The sequence below is a fragment of the Lobosporangium transversale genome, assembly GCF_002105155.1.
Source record: "Lobosporangium transversale strain NRRL 3116 chromosome Unknown BCR41scaffold_85, whole genome shotgun sequence".
NCBI lineage: Eukaryota > Fungi > Mortierellomycota > Mortierellomycetes > Mortierellales > Mortierellaceae > Lobosporangium > Lobosporangium transversale.
The window spans coordinates 24,036-40,349 of record NW_019029063.1 but is presented as its reverse complement, the minus strand read 5'-3'; the positions used below and the strand labels follow the sequence as shown (position 1 = coordinate 40,349).

Sequence of the window (16,314 nt, the reverse complement as noted above, 5' to 3'; positions counted from 1 at the left end):
AAAATGTATTCATATAACTTTAATTGTCAAGTCGGGTGGACATAAAAATACAAAAGCGAACATCTAATTAGGCACCCATAATTCTCTTGATTCTCTTGATTCTCTTGAATGTGTGCATGTAACCTTTACTTCTAAACACCAACACCAACAGCACTTTCCCCTGCCTCGATCTTGTGTAGAGCCTCAAGAACTGGCACAGCAGGGCAACCATCGGGTGCAAAGTGAATAATAAAATCACCCTCCTCATAATACTTTGGAAATGTGTTCATAGTATGATCATCACGGTCAAAGAGATAAACCTTTTTTTTTTTTTTTTTTTTTTTTTATAACACAAGAATAAATAACAAAAAAAAAAAAAAAAAAAGACATATCATAGTCAGCAGAGTCGCAATTAAATTTATATAATAGATTGTAAATCAACAAACAGTGCCAGCAAAATATCCTTACCCCAGATGCCCACTCCGGCTCCTGCATCGTCTCCCAGATCGCTCCTTGCTCATAGCTCGGTGATCTGTTGTACCAATCCTTACGCCTCTGAACCTCACTCCAGAATCGATGGCTCCACTCCGTGTTCTTGATCAACATCACGCCAGCGTTGATCATTTTATCTTTGAGCGGCCTTGAAACAATCAGCCCGATGTCTTTGCCTTTACCCTCCTTCAGGCTTCGCTCCTCTGCAAGTTGGATAATCTCACGCACATCCTTATCCATGTTGGCGACAACAGCGTCCATATCCATCCAAAGAAGCCATTCGTAATGAGGTAGTGTCTTTTGAATTGCTCCAATCTTGCCCCATACCAGACGCCGATGTCTGAATTCCTCCTGTGCAAACTCAGCAGCACGAGCAACAAAATCATAGCCATGCTTAGCTGCATACGTTCGCTTATTCATTGCAGAGGGAAGGGATGCTTCGGCCATGCACATGTCCGCATAAATGTACGACGAGGTCAACACTGCAATACTCTTCTTGCGATCCTGATCAACAGCGCAAGGTAAAGTAGGCTGGATCATTAGCTTGGCTGCAAGTGGAGCCCAGTCTTCCTGCTGGAATACTTGTCCCACCACAGTGGTTGTTGCAGAGATCTGTCTAATGTCACTCTCCCAAAGTAAACCTTCATCCTTGGTGACTTTGAAAGCAGGCGGCGGGTTAGTGTAGTATAGGGTAGCCGCTGTGAATAAATCAGCCAGGTTGTGATCCTCTTTGATTGCATTGCGGTTCTTCAGTAGCAGCTCCGCCACCTGGAACGAAACCGAGGCTGCAAATTGCGTTGTCTTTTCTCCCCAAATGTGAATGAATCCATTAGGCCCTGCAGACTGTTTGGTAATAGCCTCTTCCATCTTTGGTAGATTGACGACCGTGGTTGAATCAAAGATTAAGACCTTATCAATCTTGATCTCTTCATTTGGAATAAATGTATTGACCTGAAATAAGGAAAAAAATGGATGTGAGATAATGCTGTTTCATTCTTTCTCATTAGCTTGACCCAAGATAAAAATAAAATAAAATAAAAAAAAGTATCCTTACAGCCCAGTCCAGTGCATCGCCCCAGATCGTATGTCGATTTGTTACAGTTTTATTGGTAAAATACCAGTCGTTATATTCCATAAATTCACTATAGAGATTCCGGACTTGACCTTGCATGAATTGGGCGCTGTGAATACCAGACTTGAGCCAAGTGGTACGACCATGGATATAAAACTTGTAGATGATCCTGCCATCGTATTTCTTACAAGGCTCCAAATTATTATGAATCCCAAACACAGTCTCACGTACCCATCGACGGTTCTGCATCTGAGTCCAGCTCGATGGAATCACAATCAGGGTATCGTACTTTTTGGACGTGTTAGGCGGTTGTGGCTGTGGTTGCAGTTGCTGCTGCTGCTGCTGCCGCTGTTGTTGTTGTTGTTGTTGTTGTTGTTGTTGCAGATCCTGCTGCTTTTCTATTATTGGTGGAGGTTTATATCCACCATATGGAGGTCTATATACATCCCGATCATCCTTATCCTCGGCTTGTGGATAATAAGACGAAAGTGTTTCCTTATGGCGCGTGGCTACGATTAGCAGGACGAAGATCGCAGCTGCCAACCAATAAATCTTTCGCACAGGCATGTTTGTGGAGTGAAATGTGGAAGAAAAGACAGAAATGGAGCAGACGAAATGGAAGGACGCAAATGACGAGAAAGAATGAAAAAGAATGAAGAATGAATGTAAGAAAGCAAAAAAAAAAAAAAAAAAAAAAAAGAAAGATAGAAGAGTAATGCTTTTTAGATTTGGGCTGGTTGGAAGTGGCACAATGGACAGTGCCCTCTTTATTTTTGTCCATGAAATAAATATAAAAAAAGTTTGCCCGTCGCTAGTGTCACCTGGCTGCTATACGATGATGTCCTAATGTTATACACATGCCCCATCCATATCTCTTTTGTTTTATATCCGTCTCTATTTTTGGTTTGTCTTTGTCATAAGCAACGGCTTCATCAGACCGAGCATTCCCTGCAATTCTAAAGCTCTGTCAGATTGAAATTGGATAGTAAACTACCGTAGATCTATTCAATAATCACATTTGTAAAGCCAAGTTCTCTACTACTGTTTTTATCTTAATTTATTATAAAAGGGATAAATTCTACCGACTCCATAATCTTACTGTCGAGTCTTGGCCTCCTGAAATGATAACAGAGTCATTGAACCGTACGCTTTCCACCGTATTAGTGTGCCCAGTGTAATACGAATGCTGCTGTGATACTCTGTCATAAATCTATTCAAGTGATGGAATAACCATTGTATTAAATAAGCAGCTGGCATTGCAACACCATCCTAATGAACTTTTTTTTTTTTTTTTTTTTTTTACCTTGAGACTCTCTCCAGATCCAATAGTAATTTTAGAGGCGTCGAATTGCAAGCTCCGTACTGGATCATCATACTGCAAAATTTCCTGAATAGCTCCAGTCCTGAGATCCCATATCTAGAGCGATCAATGCAATAAAATGGTCAGAGTCATACTAGCCATTAGCTTGTTGATAAAGAAAAAAGAAATAAAGGTAAGTAAATATGAAATTATACATACCCGCACGCTCCTATCCATACTTCCACTGACTACATGATACTCATCAAACTGCAAAGACGTTATAGGGCCAGTGTGACCAGCTAGCGTCCTATGCGATTGACCTGTTCGGACTGTAAAGGTATCATCAGAAGGAACAAAACATGAGCTTTCTAGGTTGTAAAACTATCCATTATTAAATCATAACCATCATCTCACTTACGATCCCACATGCGGATAGCTCCGTCAATGGTTCCACTGCAAAGCGCACACTGCCAGAACTGAAGACCCCCGACATAGCTCTGATCCGGTGTCTCAGTCATCCAGTCCGACCATGTATTTGAAGTGCCCATAGCCCAGAGAAGATCCATAGTTAAAACACATTGACCTGTGGTCATGTCCCATTCTTTAATTGTCTTGTCATTCGATCCAGAAAGCTATTTCAGTTATTAATGAATAACGAGAGACATAACGAGCCGGAAAGGGTTGGCAAAGCGAGCATATTTATATCGCTACTTGACCACAAAAAAAGAGGAAAAACTAAAAAGAACACTGATCTATCAAACTTACCAGTTTTTCATCCTCATAGTACAGGCATGTCACATGTCCAGTATGTCCGACGAGTGTGCTTGTCCAACAACTGTTCAAGACCTCAACGGTCTCTATTGATGACCGTGAATAGTCCTCACTTTCCATATCAGCCGATTTTCCGTTGATATGGCCGGAACGAATACTAGACTCGGACGGTGAGGGTGATGATGATCGAGAGTTATGACGAGCATGATTCAGATCTGCCAAATTCCATGTCCTGATTGTATTATCTCTCGATCCTGTGACCAACGTGTGCTGAGCAAGTTGCATACATTCTACATAGTCCTCATGTCCAGGAAGTTGACCAAGACATTTAAAGGTTGTCAGATCCCACACACGTGTCGTCTTGTCCCTCGAAGCTGTTACCATAGTTCCATAGGGTCCGTTCAAATCAAGGCTAGTAATGATACCATCGTGCCCATAGAATGTATGCATGCAGGTCCCAGAATCCCTTGTCTCTTGTCTATATTCCAATTGAAGAGCTATACGTGCAAATGCAAAGAAGAAAACAGTCATTATACCAGGACAAAGCCTTGCATCAATAAATGAAGATCCGTGCATGAGTTATGATGCTTCGTGCTTACATTCTCCTTCTCGATGCTTGCTCGTTTCTGATATGGACGCCAGCTTGTCGTTCAGTTCTGCCACTATAATGAAATAGGATCAAGATCGATGTATTGGTTCAGCGAGAGTAAAAAAAAAAAAATCCGACAGCAGAAATGCTTATTCATCTATTCCTAATGCAAAGCTTACATGTATCAGCGAGATCATCTTCACGCTCGGTCAGCTTGCTTAGTTTGAATCCAAGATTCGCTTGCTTGGCTTGTAGAGTCTCAATGGAGGCAGTGATCTGGTCAATTTCCGACTGGATTACGGTCTTTTGTGTCTGCAACTTAACTTGCTCTTTAATCGTCCGCTCTCGCTCGCTCAACAATGAGGAGAATGCTTTGTTGGGATCATCTTCATCCACCTCCCCAAACCCATTCTTCCGCCTCCGCTGATGGTGCTTGCTTCGCTTTCCGCTTTTTGAGTGTCCTGGATATGATGCTCTGAACCCTTGAAAGAGTGAAACTCTAGCTCCCGGGTCTGGAATCTCTTCCGTGAGTAATTGATCGGCTGGTATAGGTGTTGGCTGTGTAGCACCTGTAAGAGTCAAAGCCTGTGCATTTGCTGTCGCACGCTTAAGATACTGGCCTGCCATCAGATGAGGCGCCATACCCGATAATCCAGTCAGGTTTGCTATCCCGGTTAAATCACCTTTGACCGCCTGTACTGTCAATGGTGAGAACACAATACTACTGGTAGTCGAGAGTGTATGCCGAGCTGACGATGCCAGCTCGGAGACATCGAACGCATGGACAAACTCCATGATACGGTGTTTTGGTTGTTGTAATCCTGACGACACAAGTGACGAAATGGATCTTCCTGTGGCAGAAATCCCCGATATGGTCTGTGAGAGAGCGGCATTTGCCCGAGAGGTTGTCAAGGCAGATCGGGAAACAGCCTGCTCTGAGGCTGCTGCCGAGGACGATGCCTCATGTGAAGTGCCTCCTGTTTGTCTATTCCGAGATGAAGGCCCCGTCGAAGCCATCATACCGAACCTTCCGCTGGCCTTGACTTACGTTTGGATTTTTAGAATTGATTAATCGGTTGAATCAGCAATCAGCAGAACAAGGTGGATCCAACGGATAAGCTATACACAATCAAGGAAGATGTTTTATCAGATATAGAGGACATACAAATATTTACACATTCAATATATCAATTATTGCCCTGTGCCATAACATACTTCAAGAAACAAAGTACACTGCAGAGATATGGACGAAAGATTATGAACAAAAGAATGCTTTCGCGGATCTGAATAGCTCCACAGTTGGTAATGATGAATGCAGTGGCAAGTTTAACTCAATTGATATGATCCACTTCTTCACACATGCATACACGCAGACATGGAAAGAGACGAATGAAGACTGTAAAAACTTCAGGATCTGTACAACACGCACGAGAAGTCGTACACTGGCTGGTGGAAGCAATGAAATGTAGCAAAAATGAGTAGGAAAATAAATAAGGTGGGATGCTTTCAAGATCTTGAGAAGACGAGTTGCTGAAATGGGATGAAACTAATGAAACAAGACGAAAGGAGAAGAGAATGTTGATCTAATAAATTGAATCTGATCAGGTCTTTGTCCTCCCTTCTCCTTTCTTTCCTACTTCATTTTCTCTTACCATTAATGTTTCTTGAAAGACTCCCCTGTCCCGCGCAGGATTCCCGCGGACCCAAGCCACTGGAGCATTCCTCGCGACCGATGACTCCAACAAGAAATCGGATATTCGAACCTCCTTCAGCTGCAACAGCATGAATAACTGAATAAAGCATCCAAAAAAAAAGATATGCGATCTCGATTGCACTATCGTGTGACCAAGTGGGGTCCGATAAACCATTCTGATCCAAAAAGTAAAAGCAGCTCAAGTACTGTGAAAAGTGGTAAGCGACATTGGGGATTGGCACACCTTGACGCTATCAATAGTTGCACAGCTTTTTATTTCAGCTTGGGCACATCGTCTGGGTATATCCGTCTTGCTTAGTTTTGTTGGTAATCTCGTTGACGATTGCTCGACGCAAACAACGCGAGTGACTGTTTCGTCTCATTGCGATTCTGCATTCAAACGTCATTTTTTTTTACACCTTTACCCTTTTTTCTTCCTTCTTCACTCTTCTTCACTCTTCTTCACTTTTTTTTGTTTCAACAATAAGAAAATAAAGCGACCCAATCATGCCTCTTATCACCAGTGATCAAGCAACTGAATCCGCCTTGAAGAAGGATGGTATCATCCCTGATCTTCTCGACTCGTTCCAACCCAAGACCATGCTTGTCATCAGCTACGGCGATGGTCTGGAGGTTGCGCTTGGCAACACCTTGCCTGTCAAAGGTACATTTCTTCTGAACTCCATATCCGTTTTTTTTTTTTTTTTTTTTGACGTCTGTAAATATCCTCTGACATTTTGAATTTATATTTTCAATACTTGACAGACACTCAGAATCCTCCCCAGATTTCCTTCCAAGTCGAGAATCCTGATGACAAGTACACATTGATCTTGGTATGGAAATTTCACGTCCTTCTTTTTTTTTCTCACGCTTGTTAAGAATCCTCTTCCAAAAACATAACGTTGGAGGGAGAATACGTATTGAAAATTAATTTCGTTGTTCAAGGCATCATTTTGTCTTGAGAGATTCTACTAACGAACTGTCTGTGTGTAAATTGATGTCATGGATTGAATGTGTAAGACGGATCCTGATGCGCCAAGCCGTGCGAATCCCAAGAATCGTGAGTTCCGTCACTGGACGGTCACAAACATCTCTGGTGCATCTGATTTCCAGCCTGCAGATGTCTCGCAGGGGAATGTTCTTACAGAGTATATGGGTCCAGCACCTCCAGCGGGCTCGGGACCACATCGTTACATCTTTTTACTGTTCAAGCAGACATCATCTAGCGATGCTTCAGCCCTGACAACCCCTCTGACTGATCGCCCAAAGTTTAACACCAAAGAATTCACATCCCAAGCAGGACTCGAGTTAGTCGGCGCCAATTATTACTTTGCAGAGAACCCTTGAAAGACAAGGAAAGAAACAAAAAGATAAAATTTCTTTTAACACTTCTTCTTTAGCTAATAAAAAAATTCAATGTTGAAGGCCAATTAATTTTTTTTTTTTTACAATTGTATTACAAGAGATCAAATAAATAATAGTATAGCTATGTGCTTTACAAGCTACATAGTAAGGAATAAGGAAAATATGAAATAGAAGCGATTGCAGTGAACTACTTTCTATTTAAAATACACTTCCACTGGCGGGACGAGTGGAGAAATAGAGGGCTAGACGGATGGTGAGAGTTGCGCCAATAAAGGTCAAACAGATGACAGTGAACGTCTTTACTTTTGTGAACTGGGGTAGATAGACCTTGGTCTGTCGCAATGCATGGTTGTCGACATAGAGATAGTAGGCATACAACGGGAACACCACACCATACGAGAACTGGAAGGCGGCAAGAGCATACATGCTACGAGGCCAGATTGTGACCAAAACATTACCAACTAAATGGAACACTGAGGCTGCTATCAAAATCAAGAGTTGATTAGGATTGTACCACTCAACGCCCCAGATGGATTTATCCTTGCTCAGGGTGCGTACTACAGGTCGTGTGCAGTCATTGGCATCTACGTTGGCGCTGTCGTCGCCTACAAGCACATGCACAGTCTCCCCATCAAAATGAGCCTGATGTTGTGAACGGGGTGTGCTCTCAGGACTACGATCTTTGGGTTGATGGCTCTGTGGAGGAGTAGGCGGCAGGGCTACAAATTTCTTCAAACCAGACTGAAGATAATCCAACGGGCTGTTGACGGCGACGGTCGCACTTGAAGGTCCCGCTGTATGGGCTATTCTATCACCAGCTTTTGGATGATGGATGGCAAGAGCATCGATACTACCACTGCGTTCTTGTTCTTGAGCGAGTCTTTCAACGACGCTTTGTGCTCTGGCGAGCTCTTCATCATGGAGATCACGATTTCCGAATGCTTCAAGCTGCTTCTTGGTAGAAATAAAGATGCGTACAAACATAATGACTAAACCAAAATCAGAGCATAGTCCTAAAATAATATTGAAAAAGAAAGTAGTTGTTGTTAGCAAACACGTACGGACGCCCTGTGTTAAAACATTCCAAGGCTTTTCCATGCTCTACCATTTTTTTTAATTTATTTTTTTTTTTGTTCAAAACGCTTACCCTGCCAGCGGAAAAAAATGGCGTCCTTGGGCCAGTCGAGATAGACACTAAACAAAATGACTAGGCAAACATAGACAAACAAATATAACCCAAAGGACACCTTGGTAACACGCCCTCCTTGAAGAAATGTAAGCAGCAGCGCCACTTCTAATAAATTGTGGAGTACACCGACAACAGCCCAGATCTTTCCGACATCAAAGAAAATGTATCCGACAACAGAAATCGTGGTGGCGTCGATGTAGTATTGAATAAGCTCGTTCACCTGAACCGACGATTCTTCATTACCGGTCGAAAGTGTCACGAATCCTGTCAGCGACCGGGAAGGTGACTTGGTCGCACGGTGAGATAGATACGATGCACCAACGGTGAAGAGTAACGCTGCCAGGACAAATGCATAATTCACCTCTTTGTCTTCGTCTAAAATGAAATAGAAAAAGAAAAAAGAGCAGTTGTGCGATGAGTAACAGAAACTTCGAAACTCCGTTGTGGGCGCAGTACAAATTAACTTTTTCGTTTGGTTCCAGACAAAAATTTATTTGTCACTGCCACATTTTTTTTTCCAACGTACTTGGAATTGTCCCGTGCCATGTAGGGAAACCAGTTAGTGGTGATCTACTCTGTTCTGGTGGATCGTTCATCTTTACACCAACGAAGGAGAAACCCTTGAGGAAAGAAAGAAAGAAACATGTATATTGAATGTAATGTTAGTATCTTCTCTTGTTGTATACTGTTGTCACTATTATGGCTGTAGAAAAAAAATAAAAAATAAAAGCACTTTTATTATTACCAAAGTAACGAGCGCTGCTAATGTAGCAGCAGCACGTAGTATGTCTCTCAAACCCATGTTCCTTGATGGATCGTGAATGAAAGGTATTTTACGTTGCGGAAAGTATCAGGAACTGTGGTGAAAAAAAACGTGGCGAGGATGTGATTCGAGGGGAGAGAAGTGAAAGGAAAAAAAAGTAAGAGTGAAAAAGGTTACTTTTTATACTTTTTATACCGAATTCTTTTTGATCCTCTAATCTAAAATACCGTCATAAATCTACGTACAACAAATGTCCAAAACAACAACCATTCCCGATTGTACTGCTCAAGTTACCGCCCCCACACTCAACTTCAGTACTAATCTGACATGAAATCTGTTACTGATACAGAGCTACTGACACAGAGTTATCCCGCCCAATGGATCTCTGGTTACTTTAAAATATGGCTGTGCAAAGCAATTGGGCAACCCAGCGACAGTTCAGTATTTACTAATAGAACCCCATTATCTCATAAGATTTTTACAGAAACAATGGAATGGGATGCAAAGGATCCAATACGATTTGTTTGACAGCATTGTATCCTCGCCAATTGATATGACTGATTCGTATCATATATATATAACTATACCCATGTTGTCTGAAATAACTCCTCGGAGGAAAATATGCACAAATAGACACAGTTTCTCAACTCTGTTTGTTGGTTTGTTACTTGGTTGCTAAACGCCACACACAAAAACCGTAAAAAAAAAAGTCGAGCACAGCAACAGGATCATTATTTGTCGCCACAGCGGGCTCAGAATTGTTCTTTTTATGAACGAGTTTTTCATTTCATCTTTCTCGCTACAGTATCCCTTGGCTGGCGCTTGATGCTTTATATAATGCATATTGTAATGCTGGGGTTTCAGACCTATTTAGCTGAAGAGCTTAAAAACCAGCATGCATATGGCCCTTCATGGTAGAATATAGGACAGAATATTCTTCTTTTCCTCATCGCTTTAAAACATGCCAACCAAGAAGAAATTTTCGAACTTCATTTTGGCAATCTAGAACATGAATATTATTAAATTCAGTTAGTCTAATAAATTCTTCCAGCCAGCGCACAAAAATGGTTTGATGCTATAAAGACTGGACCGGTCGAATTTAGAGTGATAGTTGTGAGTGCAATAAACCCTCTTATCTTTCCACAACAATCGCCGTTGTGAAGGAGTGTTTGACTGAAATAAAGATATGGTGTTGCATCCGTGTGTGCAAGCAAAATTGATTGGCTGTGTTTTAACCAGGATATATTAACAAGATCTATACGACTCCCTCTGACTAAATCTTACAGTACTACGTCCGTAAACCACATTGACATTAAAAAAGCTTCATTTGCAAAGTGTACTAGAGGATTACAAAGCATTATATAATCGGATCATTTGATTAACAGTAAGAATATAATATGCGTGTTTTAGTCCCTTTGACCTGTGAGAAATGAGGGTATTTAAGGGAAAGTGTCTGGAAGTAGAGCATGTCTGTTACTATCTGCTCTATTTATTGTTCATTTTAGGTAGTTAAGGTAGGAGGGAAACGAGAGTATCTAGCATGTGTAGAAGATTGAATGTACAAATGGATGAAAACTGGCAAACTTGGACTGGGAATCATTTAGTGCGCGAAATATAATAATAATAATAATAATAATAAACTTGCAAGATGCGATCATCATATTTTCCGCGCGACAGAATCGAGCTTCGCTGTTCAGCTAACCCACGTCTACACTATGCTTCTACACGTACACCCCAAAGATTTGTGTGTTCACGTCTGGTACCACTTCGAAACGTACGCGACCCTCATATCCACCTTTGATAGTCAGGAACTCGCCATCAATGCACAAACGACCCTGTGTAGGCGTCTCCATTTCAATCCTTTTTGCTTTGAAATACTCGACTTTTTCTTGCTCTATATGCTGACCTGTTGCTGTGGCTCCAAACATTTGAATAATCTCATCCCTGCCCACGTTCTGGAGTGCTAGCACATCCATCCATTCGTCTGAAGTATGTGCAAGCGGCGTAGGCGTGAATCCAGGCTCAAGCGAGGCTTGTTTTGTAATCAGCAGATATGTGAATGGCCCTGAAAGGGAGGCCGTAACATTATCGAGACCGTCATTTCGATTATCATCATTGTCAGTATTAATGGCGGTAACGAAAGATGCCGATGATCGATTATAGCTTTGCAGTGGGCCATAAAACATTAGCTGTCCTTCATACTGTTTCAGATTCTCTATATTTTTCATGGCTGCTTGACGGAACCGTTCATTACCCAAGTGCCGAAACTCTTCAGAGTCATACACTGTTGCGCAGTGCAATCCATAGCTATTCACCACAACGGTGTACACAGAAATTTCCCAAAGATTATTAGACGTCTTTGTTGACACGGACATGAGGCGTAATGGCGTTGTGTTTCCATTCAGAAAGCGATCCAATGCATCTTGAGGTCCATTGACGCCAAGACTCGTGGAGATAGCATTCCCTGTGCCTGTAGGGATGATTGAAAGCTCCACCTTGGGTCGGAACTCATTTGAGACAAAAGCGGTCCCTTCCACGCCTCGAAGGACACCATTTACGATCTCATGGACCGTCCCATCTCCACCAAGGACCATAATTTGTAGAGTGGCAGTACTTGGTCGAGTGATATTGCCCTCGTCATTGACTAAGCTGAGCGATTGAACAAGGTCTATGATAATACGTTTGATGTTGTTGGAAAAGTATGATTGAGTATATCCTTGCGCAACGCTCTCAATCAGAGTAAAAGGTTTCTGGGCCTTATTAAGTGCAGGCTGGACAATAGACTCCCAGACTTCACGGGCCTGTTTCGTGCCAGAGTTTGGGTTCAAAACGACCAAAAGCGGAAACTTGTCAGACATCGGAAGGATGCCCATGTTGATGAGGATGATAGAATTCAAATGAGGATGAGAATGGAAATGAGAATGAGTGAGGAAGTGAGAAGGAGAATGAATGACAGAGATAAACGATAAGAGCCGCTAGCTCACCTCAAATACTTTTTGCGCAACTATCGCGCCATCTATTGGGAGCGTCGTTTTTGTTACGTATTGGCAGGCTGTGCAAATAAGGGGATTGGTCATTTAAGGATTGGTGGCAAAAGAAGAGAGATGTCGGTGGAGAGTGTTGACAAATACTACTACGACTGCCAAGCTGAGTCATAACTATTTAAGACGAGACATGATCCTCTCTACTATTAACAGGCGTATTGCTTTCTGAAGCCGTTAAGGCCTTGTCAATTTCGACAACACCTCCTGTTTCTCCAAATTGCCGTTCCTTTCGGCCCAGTATGGTCCTTCCTCTTCTGGCAAGAAAGCACTGTGGAGCTCGTGTAGGGCTTTCGTACAATGTGTCGGGTGGATATTGTGAACTGAAGAAATCGTATCTTGCAGAGTATTGGCGGTAAGTGAATATGAACAGTACCTGTGGCCATGGCGAGGCTATTCAGCTGAGCATCATTATGAACATATGTAAAATGACCAGAATCATAAATTTTTTTTTAACAAGGACCCTCAGATGCCAGAAATATAAGATGTAACGAGAACGAAAGAAAGGTGTTTATTATGATCTGAAATCTTCATTGAATACGATAGTAAACCCCCATATGGAATGGCCTCCAAACGTAACATATTAGCCCTTTGTTCAAGCTCATACTCGTTGTCGCACTAAAACACGGCAGTTTGTCCACAAACATAGAATTCTATTGGATGTGAAATTTGTTACAAGAGTGAAACTTACTCTGTTCTGGAGGGCATCGTCTAATGCATCTCTTGCTCACCATGTCTCTTCTTGGGCAAGATCGGTCTAATGCAGTCGCCAAGGTCTTCTCATTACCCGAGATCTGCCAGCGCATCGCCCATGTTCTTGACCGCAGCACCATCGCTGCATGTTTACGTGTTAGTCGTGCATGCAATGCTGCATGGCTCCCCATCCTCTGGTATACAATCGATGCTGGCAAACATTGGCATCACCCAGCTTTCCGCAACTCGCTTAGCAAGCACAGTGGATTGATCCGTATCCTCAAGTGCTCTCGATACGATGACATCAGCCTGCTTTTCAACACTCAGAGCAACAAGGATACTCTCTGTGAGAACCTCCTCACCTTGGTTCTTCCCAAGACTACGCTCATCAACCAAAAAGACCATGTTCGGCTCCTTTTACAGAACCCTCAGTTGAGAGACCTCTCACTCACATTCCACGACGATCCTTCATCCCATTACTCTGCCCTTGTTGATGCAGTAGGAGAGCTGCGCTTCTTAAGAAGACTAGCTTTTGACGAGAATAAGACGCTTCAGGTTAGCACGCTCGAGACCATTCTAACTCAATGTAATAGCTCCTTACAAGAACTCTCCTTCAAGGGAACCCACGCCTACAAGCACCCCTTCGGATCTGGAGAAGAATTTGCATCAGGGCTTTTGCCAATCGCCAGCGCACCTGAACAGATTACAGATGGCATCAGGAATTTGTCCCAGGATACTGAGATCGAGATCAAGGGATCCTTCGGAATTCTCTCGTTATGTATGGACAATGTTGCTTGCACGCAAGATTTATTGCTCAATCTCGGTAGCCGTTTCCCATTACTCAATCGACTCTCCTTGAGAGAATCGGTGGAAGTATATTTTAGTCAGGATTTTCCTGAGCGACTGGCCAGACGGTGCCCCAAAATCAAATACTTAGATATTTCTTCGACAGAAGATATGGATGACGATACAATCGCTCGTCTGATCGCCTCTTTCCCGAACTTGCAGACTTTTCGAGCATCAGACACCCGATTTGGCGACAGAAGCCTTGTTGCTTTAATTGAAAATTGCAGAGATTTGACCGTGTTGGATATCGGCGCTGCATATGGAATCCAGGGTCATATGGTCCAACTGTTGTTTGAACGGTGTTGGAGCCTTCGGAGGTTGGATGCATGGAATGTCTCTGTCAATGTAGCAGATATGATAAAAGAAGCATACGGCGGAGTAAAAGGACCTTCGGCCATTGCTTCTGGTAGGCAGCATCTGGATACTAGTGTTAGTAACCATAATAGCCCCATTACTTTTAGGCAATGGGCATGCCACGGAATTGAGTCTTTGGCGATGCGCTTCGACTATGATGCTTGTGTCCTCACGGAAGATGAGCAACGGCTATTTCCACCCTCAAAAGCAAGAATATTTGTTTATGAACAGCTTTCTAAGCTTAGCAAATTGAAATACCTGGCCATCACAGGATCTCTTTTGGATGCTGAAGATCAGTATGAGAGTGGTTATACAAATGAGGGAGACGAAGAAGATGATACTAGTTTCGATGGTGGGTCGTCAGCAAACGTGGAAGAGCATCCTTCAGAATCTTCTACGTTAACAGCAATATCACGATCAACAGTTGTAATAGATGCACTCAACAATGGGTACTCGACCCTGGACCATGCGTTAGATGAGAGTAGCAACACTATTTGGATCGAATTCTCCCTGCGGTCAGGGCTCAGCTTACTATCACCACTCAAAGAATTGCACACATTGTGTATAAGTGCAATGGACCATTGTATTAAAGTCCCTGAGATCATGTGGATGAGCAAAAACTGGCCTAGTCTTGTATCCATTCAAGGTCTGCACGAAGAAGACGATGAGTTAGTCATAGAATGGCTTCGGGAACATCGCCCTGATATCAGTCTCGATGATGAAGAAATTGATTGATGGCGGCGATAGGAAAGTGATATTTAATGACAAATAAATAGAAGTGGAATGCTACTCCATACATGATCCATTTGTTTTACAACTTCATTCCCTACAAGTCTGAAACCTTGACAATCCCCTTGCCAAAGTTCTTTTCCTGGAAAATATCGACAAATGCTTCGGGCGCTCTTTCTAATTCAATACTCATATCTTCCTTGTATACGATTGAACCATCCAACAGCCACTGGGCATGCCTAATACACCAATATATGCCGATAGGCCCTGAAGAAGAAGAGATGGGCCATGAACAATCACAAAATCAGGCTGACTTCAATGATCACTACTGCATTCCCGTCTGTAGCTAGCAGAGCAAGATTCATCTATACTCGTTGAAATTGTTTTGAGACACCTATCTATCGTAACCGACTGGAAGCCCCTCTGGTTCGCCCATCATCATTATGTCTCCTACAATGTTTAAGCCACGGCCAATGCTGTTGACGTATCCCTGCTGCTGCTTGTATCAACTTGCTATCTATCGCGATGGACGCCAGATCACTCTCTTGCCTGTAGATTGCATATCGGGATCAAAAACAATGATTCGATTCCCTTCGCTTAAGTTCAGATTCCTTTCCATCTAGCGCACTTTTGATGCATAGGCTTAATACAAGAGGGAAATGCTGGTACCGTTTGAAATCACGATCAACCGCAAGCTCAGTGGTTAAGAATAAGATTTGCGCTGTGACCAAGGAGGTAAAAGCCCTGGCTGAGAATAGATAGTCTTGATAGGTACGTCAGCGTTTATAAGAATAACACTGCGCAACGTCGCCTTTGCATCTTGAAAAATGTCTTGTGCGAAGTAATCATATAAGGGACCTTTTAAGATATTAAAAAAATAAGGACGCAGAAATCAAAAATTACATAATCTAATGTTTGAAGGATTCCGACTCAAACAAAACTCAAGATCATTTCGTAGAGCAGAGAGGTGAGAAAGTGAGCAACGGTAGTAGGAACAAGAGCTGCTCGGGATATTTAAGCAGCTACAAGTGTAATTATCGTTTCTAAAACTAAAGATAATATTCAACGGCATCCAACGTCAGCAGACAATAATGACAGTAATGTGTATGAGGCAAAGGAATAGAAAGAAAGAGTTTGGATATAACATTAAGGTTCATCAATCAGGCCTGATTCCACGTTTTTCGATATCCGGTGGAACATGGCCTCTAGAACACCTTCCGTTGGGCTGGACCCTGTCTACCATTGGGTAGAAACGGATAGACCACGGCGCGATATTAAAACGTTCAGCACAGACATAAAATATTTATATGTTAATATATTATGTTTTGAATAAGACTCCCTTTTAAAAAGATTTAGAATCGGATCGGACAAACGCGTTTATACCACAATGCTGGGCCAATAATGGATAGAAAAAATTTTTCTGCATGGAAAAAACATG

General features: G+C 42.4%; 7 protein-coding genes across 7 annotated transcripts; 2 read left to right on the top strand and 5 right to left on the bottom strand.

The window, feature by feature from the left end:
• Positions 1–11: 11 nt before the first annotated feature.
• On the bottom strand, positions 12–2,214 carry BCR41DRAFT_390839 (galactosyl transferase GMA12/MNN10 family-domain-containing protein). The gene is made up of 3 exons (XM_022028287.1): positions 1,526–2,214; positions 448–1,422; positions 12–299 (listed from the first exon to the last, which is right to left on the bottom strand). Exons 1-3 carry the CDS (start codon positions 2,108–2,110, stop codon positions 132–134), a joined length of 1,728 nt encoding a protein of 575 aa, XP_021875334.1. The 5' UTR covers positions 2,111–2,214; the 3' UTR covers positions 12–131.
• Positions 2,215–2,621: 407 nt separating this feature from the next.
• On the bottom strand, positions 2,622–4,064 carry BCR41DRAFT_379402 (WD repeat-containing protein; the record flags this gene model as incomplete). The annotated part of the gene is made up of 5 exons (XM_022027214.1): positions 2,622–2,753; positions 2,847–2,960; positions 3,063–3,172; positions 3,262–3,475; positions 3,609–4,064. 5 exons carry the CDS (start codon positions 4,062–4,064, stop codon positions 2,622–2,624), a joined length of 1,026 nt encoding a protein of 341 aa, XP_021875333.1.
• Positions 4,065–4,261: 197 nt separating this feature from the next.
• Positions 4,262–5,464, bottom strand: BCR41DRAFT_241629 (hypothetical protein). Its single transcript, XM_022020129.1, has 2 exons — positions 5,419–5,464; positions 4,262–5,322 (listed from the first exon to the last, which is right to left on the bottom strand). Exon 2 carries the CDS (start codon positions 5,221–5,223, stop codon positions 4,357–4,359), a length of 867 nt encoding a protein of 288 aa, XP_021875332.1. The 5' UTR covers positions 5,224–5,322; positions 5,419–5,464; the 3' UTR covers positions 4,262–4,356.
• Positions 5,465–6,302: 838 nt separating this feature from the next.
• On the top strand, positions 6,303–7,325 carry BCR41DRAFT_365236 (phosphatidylethanolamine-binding protein). Its single transcript, XM_022026129.1, has 3 exons — positions 6,303–6,560; positions 6,662–6,729; positions 6,917–7,325. Exons 1-3 carry the CDS (start codon positions 6,404–6,406, stop codon positions 7,241–7,243), a joined length of 552 nt encoding a protein of 183 aa, XP_021875331.1. The 5' UTR covers positions 6,303–6,403; the 3' UTR covers positions 7,244–7,325.
• Positions 7,326–7,355: 30 nt separating this feature from the next.
• On the bottom strand, positions 7,356–9,371 carry BCR41DRAFT_390836 (hypothetical protein). Its single transcript, XM_022028286.1, has 4 exons — positions 9,196–9,371; positions 8,977–9,070; positions 8,409–8,825; positions 7,356–8,274 (listed from the first exon to the last, which is right to left on the bottom strand). Exons 1-4 carry the CDS (start codon positions 9,250–9,252, stop codon positions 7,460–7,462), a joined length of 1,383 nt encoding a protein of 460 aa, XP_021875330.1. The 5' UTR covers positions 9,253–9,371; the 3' UTR covers positions 7,356–7,459.
• A 1,293-nt stretch (positions 9,372–10,664) lies between these two features.
• BCR41DRAFT_365233 (ATP-NAD kinase-like domain-containing protein) lies at positions 10,665–12,203 on the bottom strand. Its single transcript, XM_022026128.1, has one exon. It carries the CDS (start codon positions 12,084–12,086, stop codon positions 10,935–10,937), a length of 1,152 nt encoding a protein of 383 aa, XP_021875329.1. The 5' UTR covers positions 12,087–12,203; the 3' UTR covers positions 10,665–10,934.
• Positions 12,204–12,986: 783 nt separating this feature from the next.
• BCR41DRAFT_390834 (hypothetical protein) lies at positions 12,987–14,935 on the top strand (the record flags this gene model as incomplete). Its single annotated transcript, XM_022028285.1, has 2 exons — positions 12,987–14,499; positions 14,740–14,935. The coding sequence occupies 2 exons, from the start codon at positions 12,987–12,989 to the stop codon at positions 14,880–14,882; spliced, it is 1,656 nt and encodes a 551-aa protein (XP_021875328.1). The 3' UTR covers positions 14,883–14,935.
• Positions 14,936–16,314: the final 1,379 nt, after the last annotated feature.

Bases quoted from the DNA above. Each gene is read 5' to 3' on its own strand.
- BCR41DRAFT_390839 (XM_022028287.1), bottom strand. From the start codon at position 2,110: ATGCCTGTGCGAAAGATTTATTGGTTGGCAGCTGCGATCTTCGTCCTG. The intron at 1,423-1,525 runs GTAAGGATACTT...TCCTTATTTCAG, and splicing joins GCGATGCACTGGACTGGGCT to GTCAATACATTTATTCCAAA. The intron at 300-447 runs GTAAGGATATTT...AAAAAAAAAAAG, and splicing joins AGCCGGAGTGGGCATCTGGG to GTTTATCTCTTTGACCGTGA.
- BCR41DRAFT_241629 (XM_022020129.1), bottom strand. From the start codon at position 5,223: ATGATGGCTTCGACGGGGCCTTCATCTCGGAATAGACAAACAGGAGGC.
- BCR41DRAFT_365236 (XM_022026129.1), top strand. From the start codon at position 6,404: ATGCCTCTTATCACCAGTGATCAAGCAACTGAATCCGCCTTGAAGAAG. The intron at 6,561-6,661 runs GTACATTTCTTC...AATACTTGACAG, and splicing joins CAACACCTTGCCTGTCAAAG to ACACTCAGAATCCTCCCCAG. The intron at 6,730-6,916 runs GTATGGAAATTT...TGAATGTGTAAG, and splicing joins ACAAGTACACATTGATCTTG to ACGGATCCTGATGCGCCAAG.
- BCR41DRAFT_390836 (XM_022028286.1), bottom strand. From the start codon at position 9,252: ATGGGTTTGAGAGACATACTACGTGCTGCTGCTACATTAGCAGCGCTC. The intron at 8,826-8,976 runs GTACGTTGGAAA...ATTTCATTTTAG, and splicing joins ATGGCACGGGACAATTCCAA to ACGAAGACAAAGAGGTGAAT. The intron at 8,275-8,408 runs GTAAGCGTTTTG...ATATTATTTTAG, and splicing joins CATTTTTTTCCGCTGGCAGG to GACTATGCTCTGATTTTGGT.
- BCR41DRAFT_365233 (XM_022026128.1), bottom strand. From the start codon at position 12,086: ATGGGCATCCTTCCGATGTCTGACAAGTTTCCGCTTTTGGTCGTTTTG.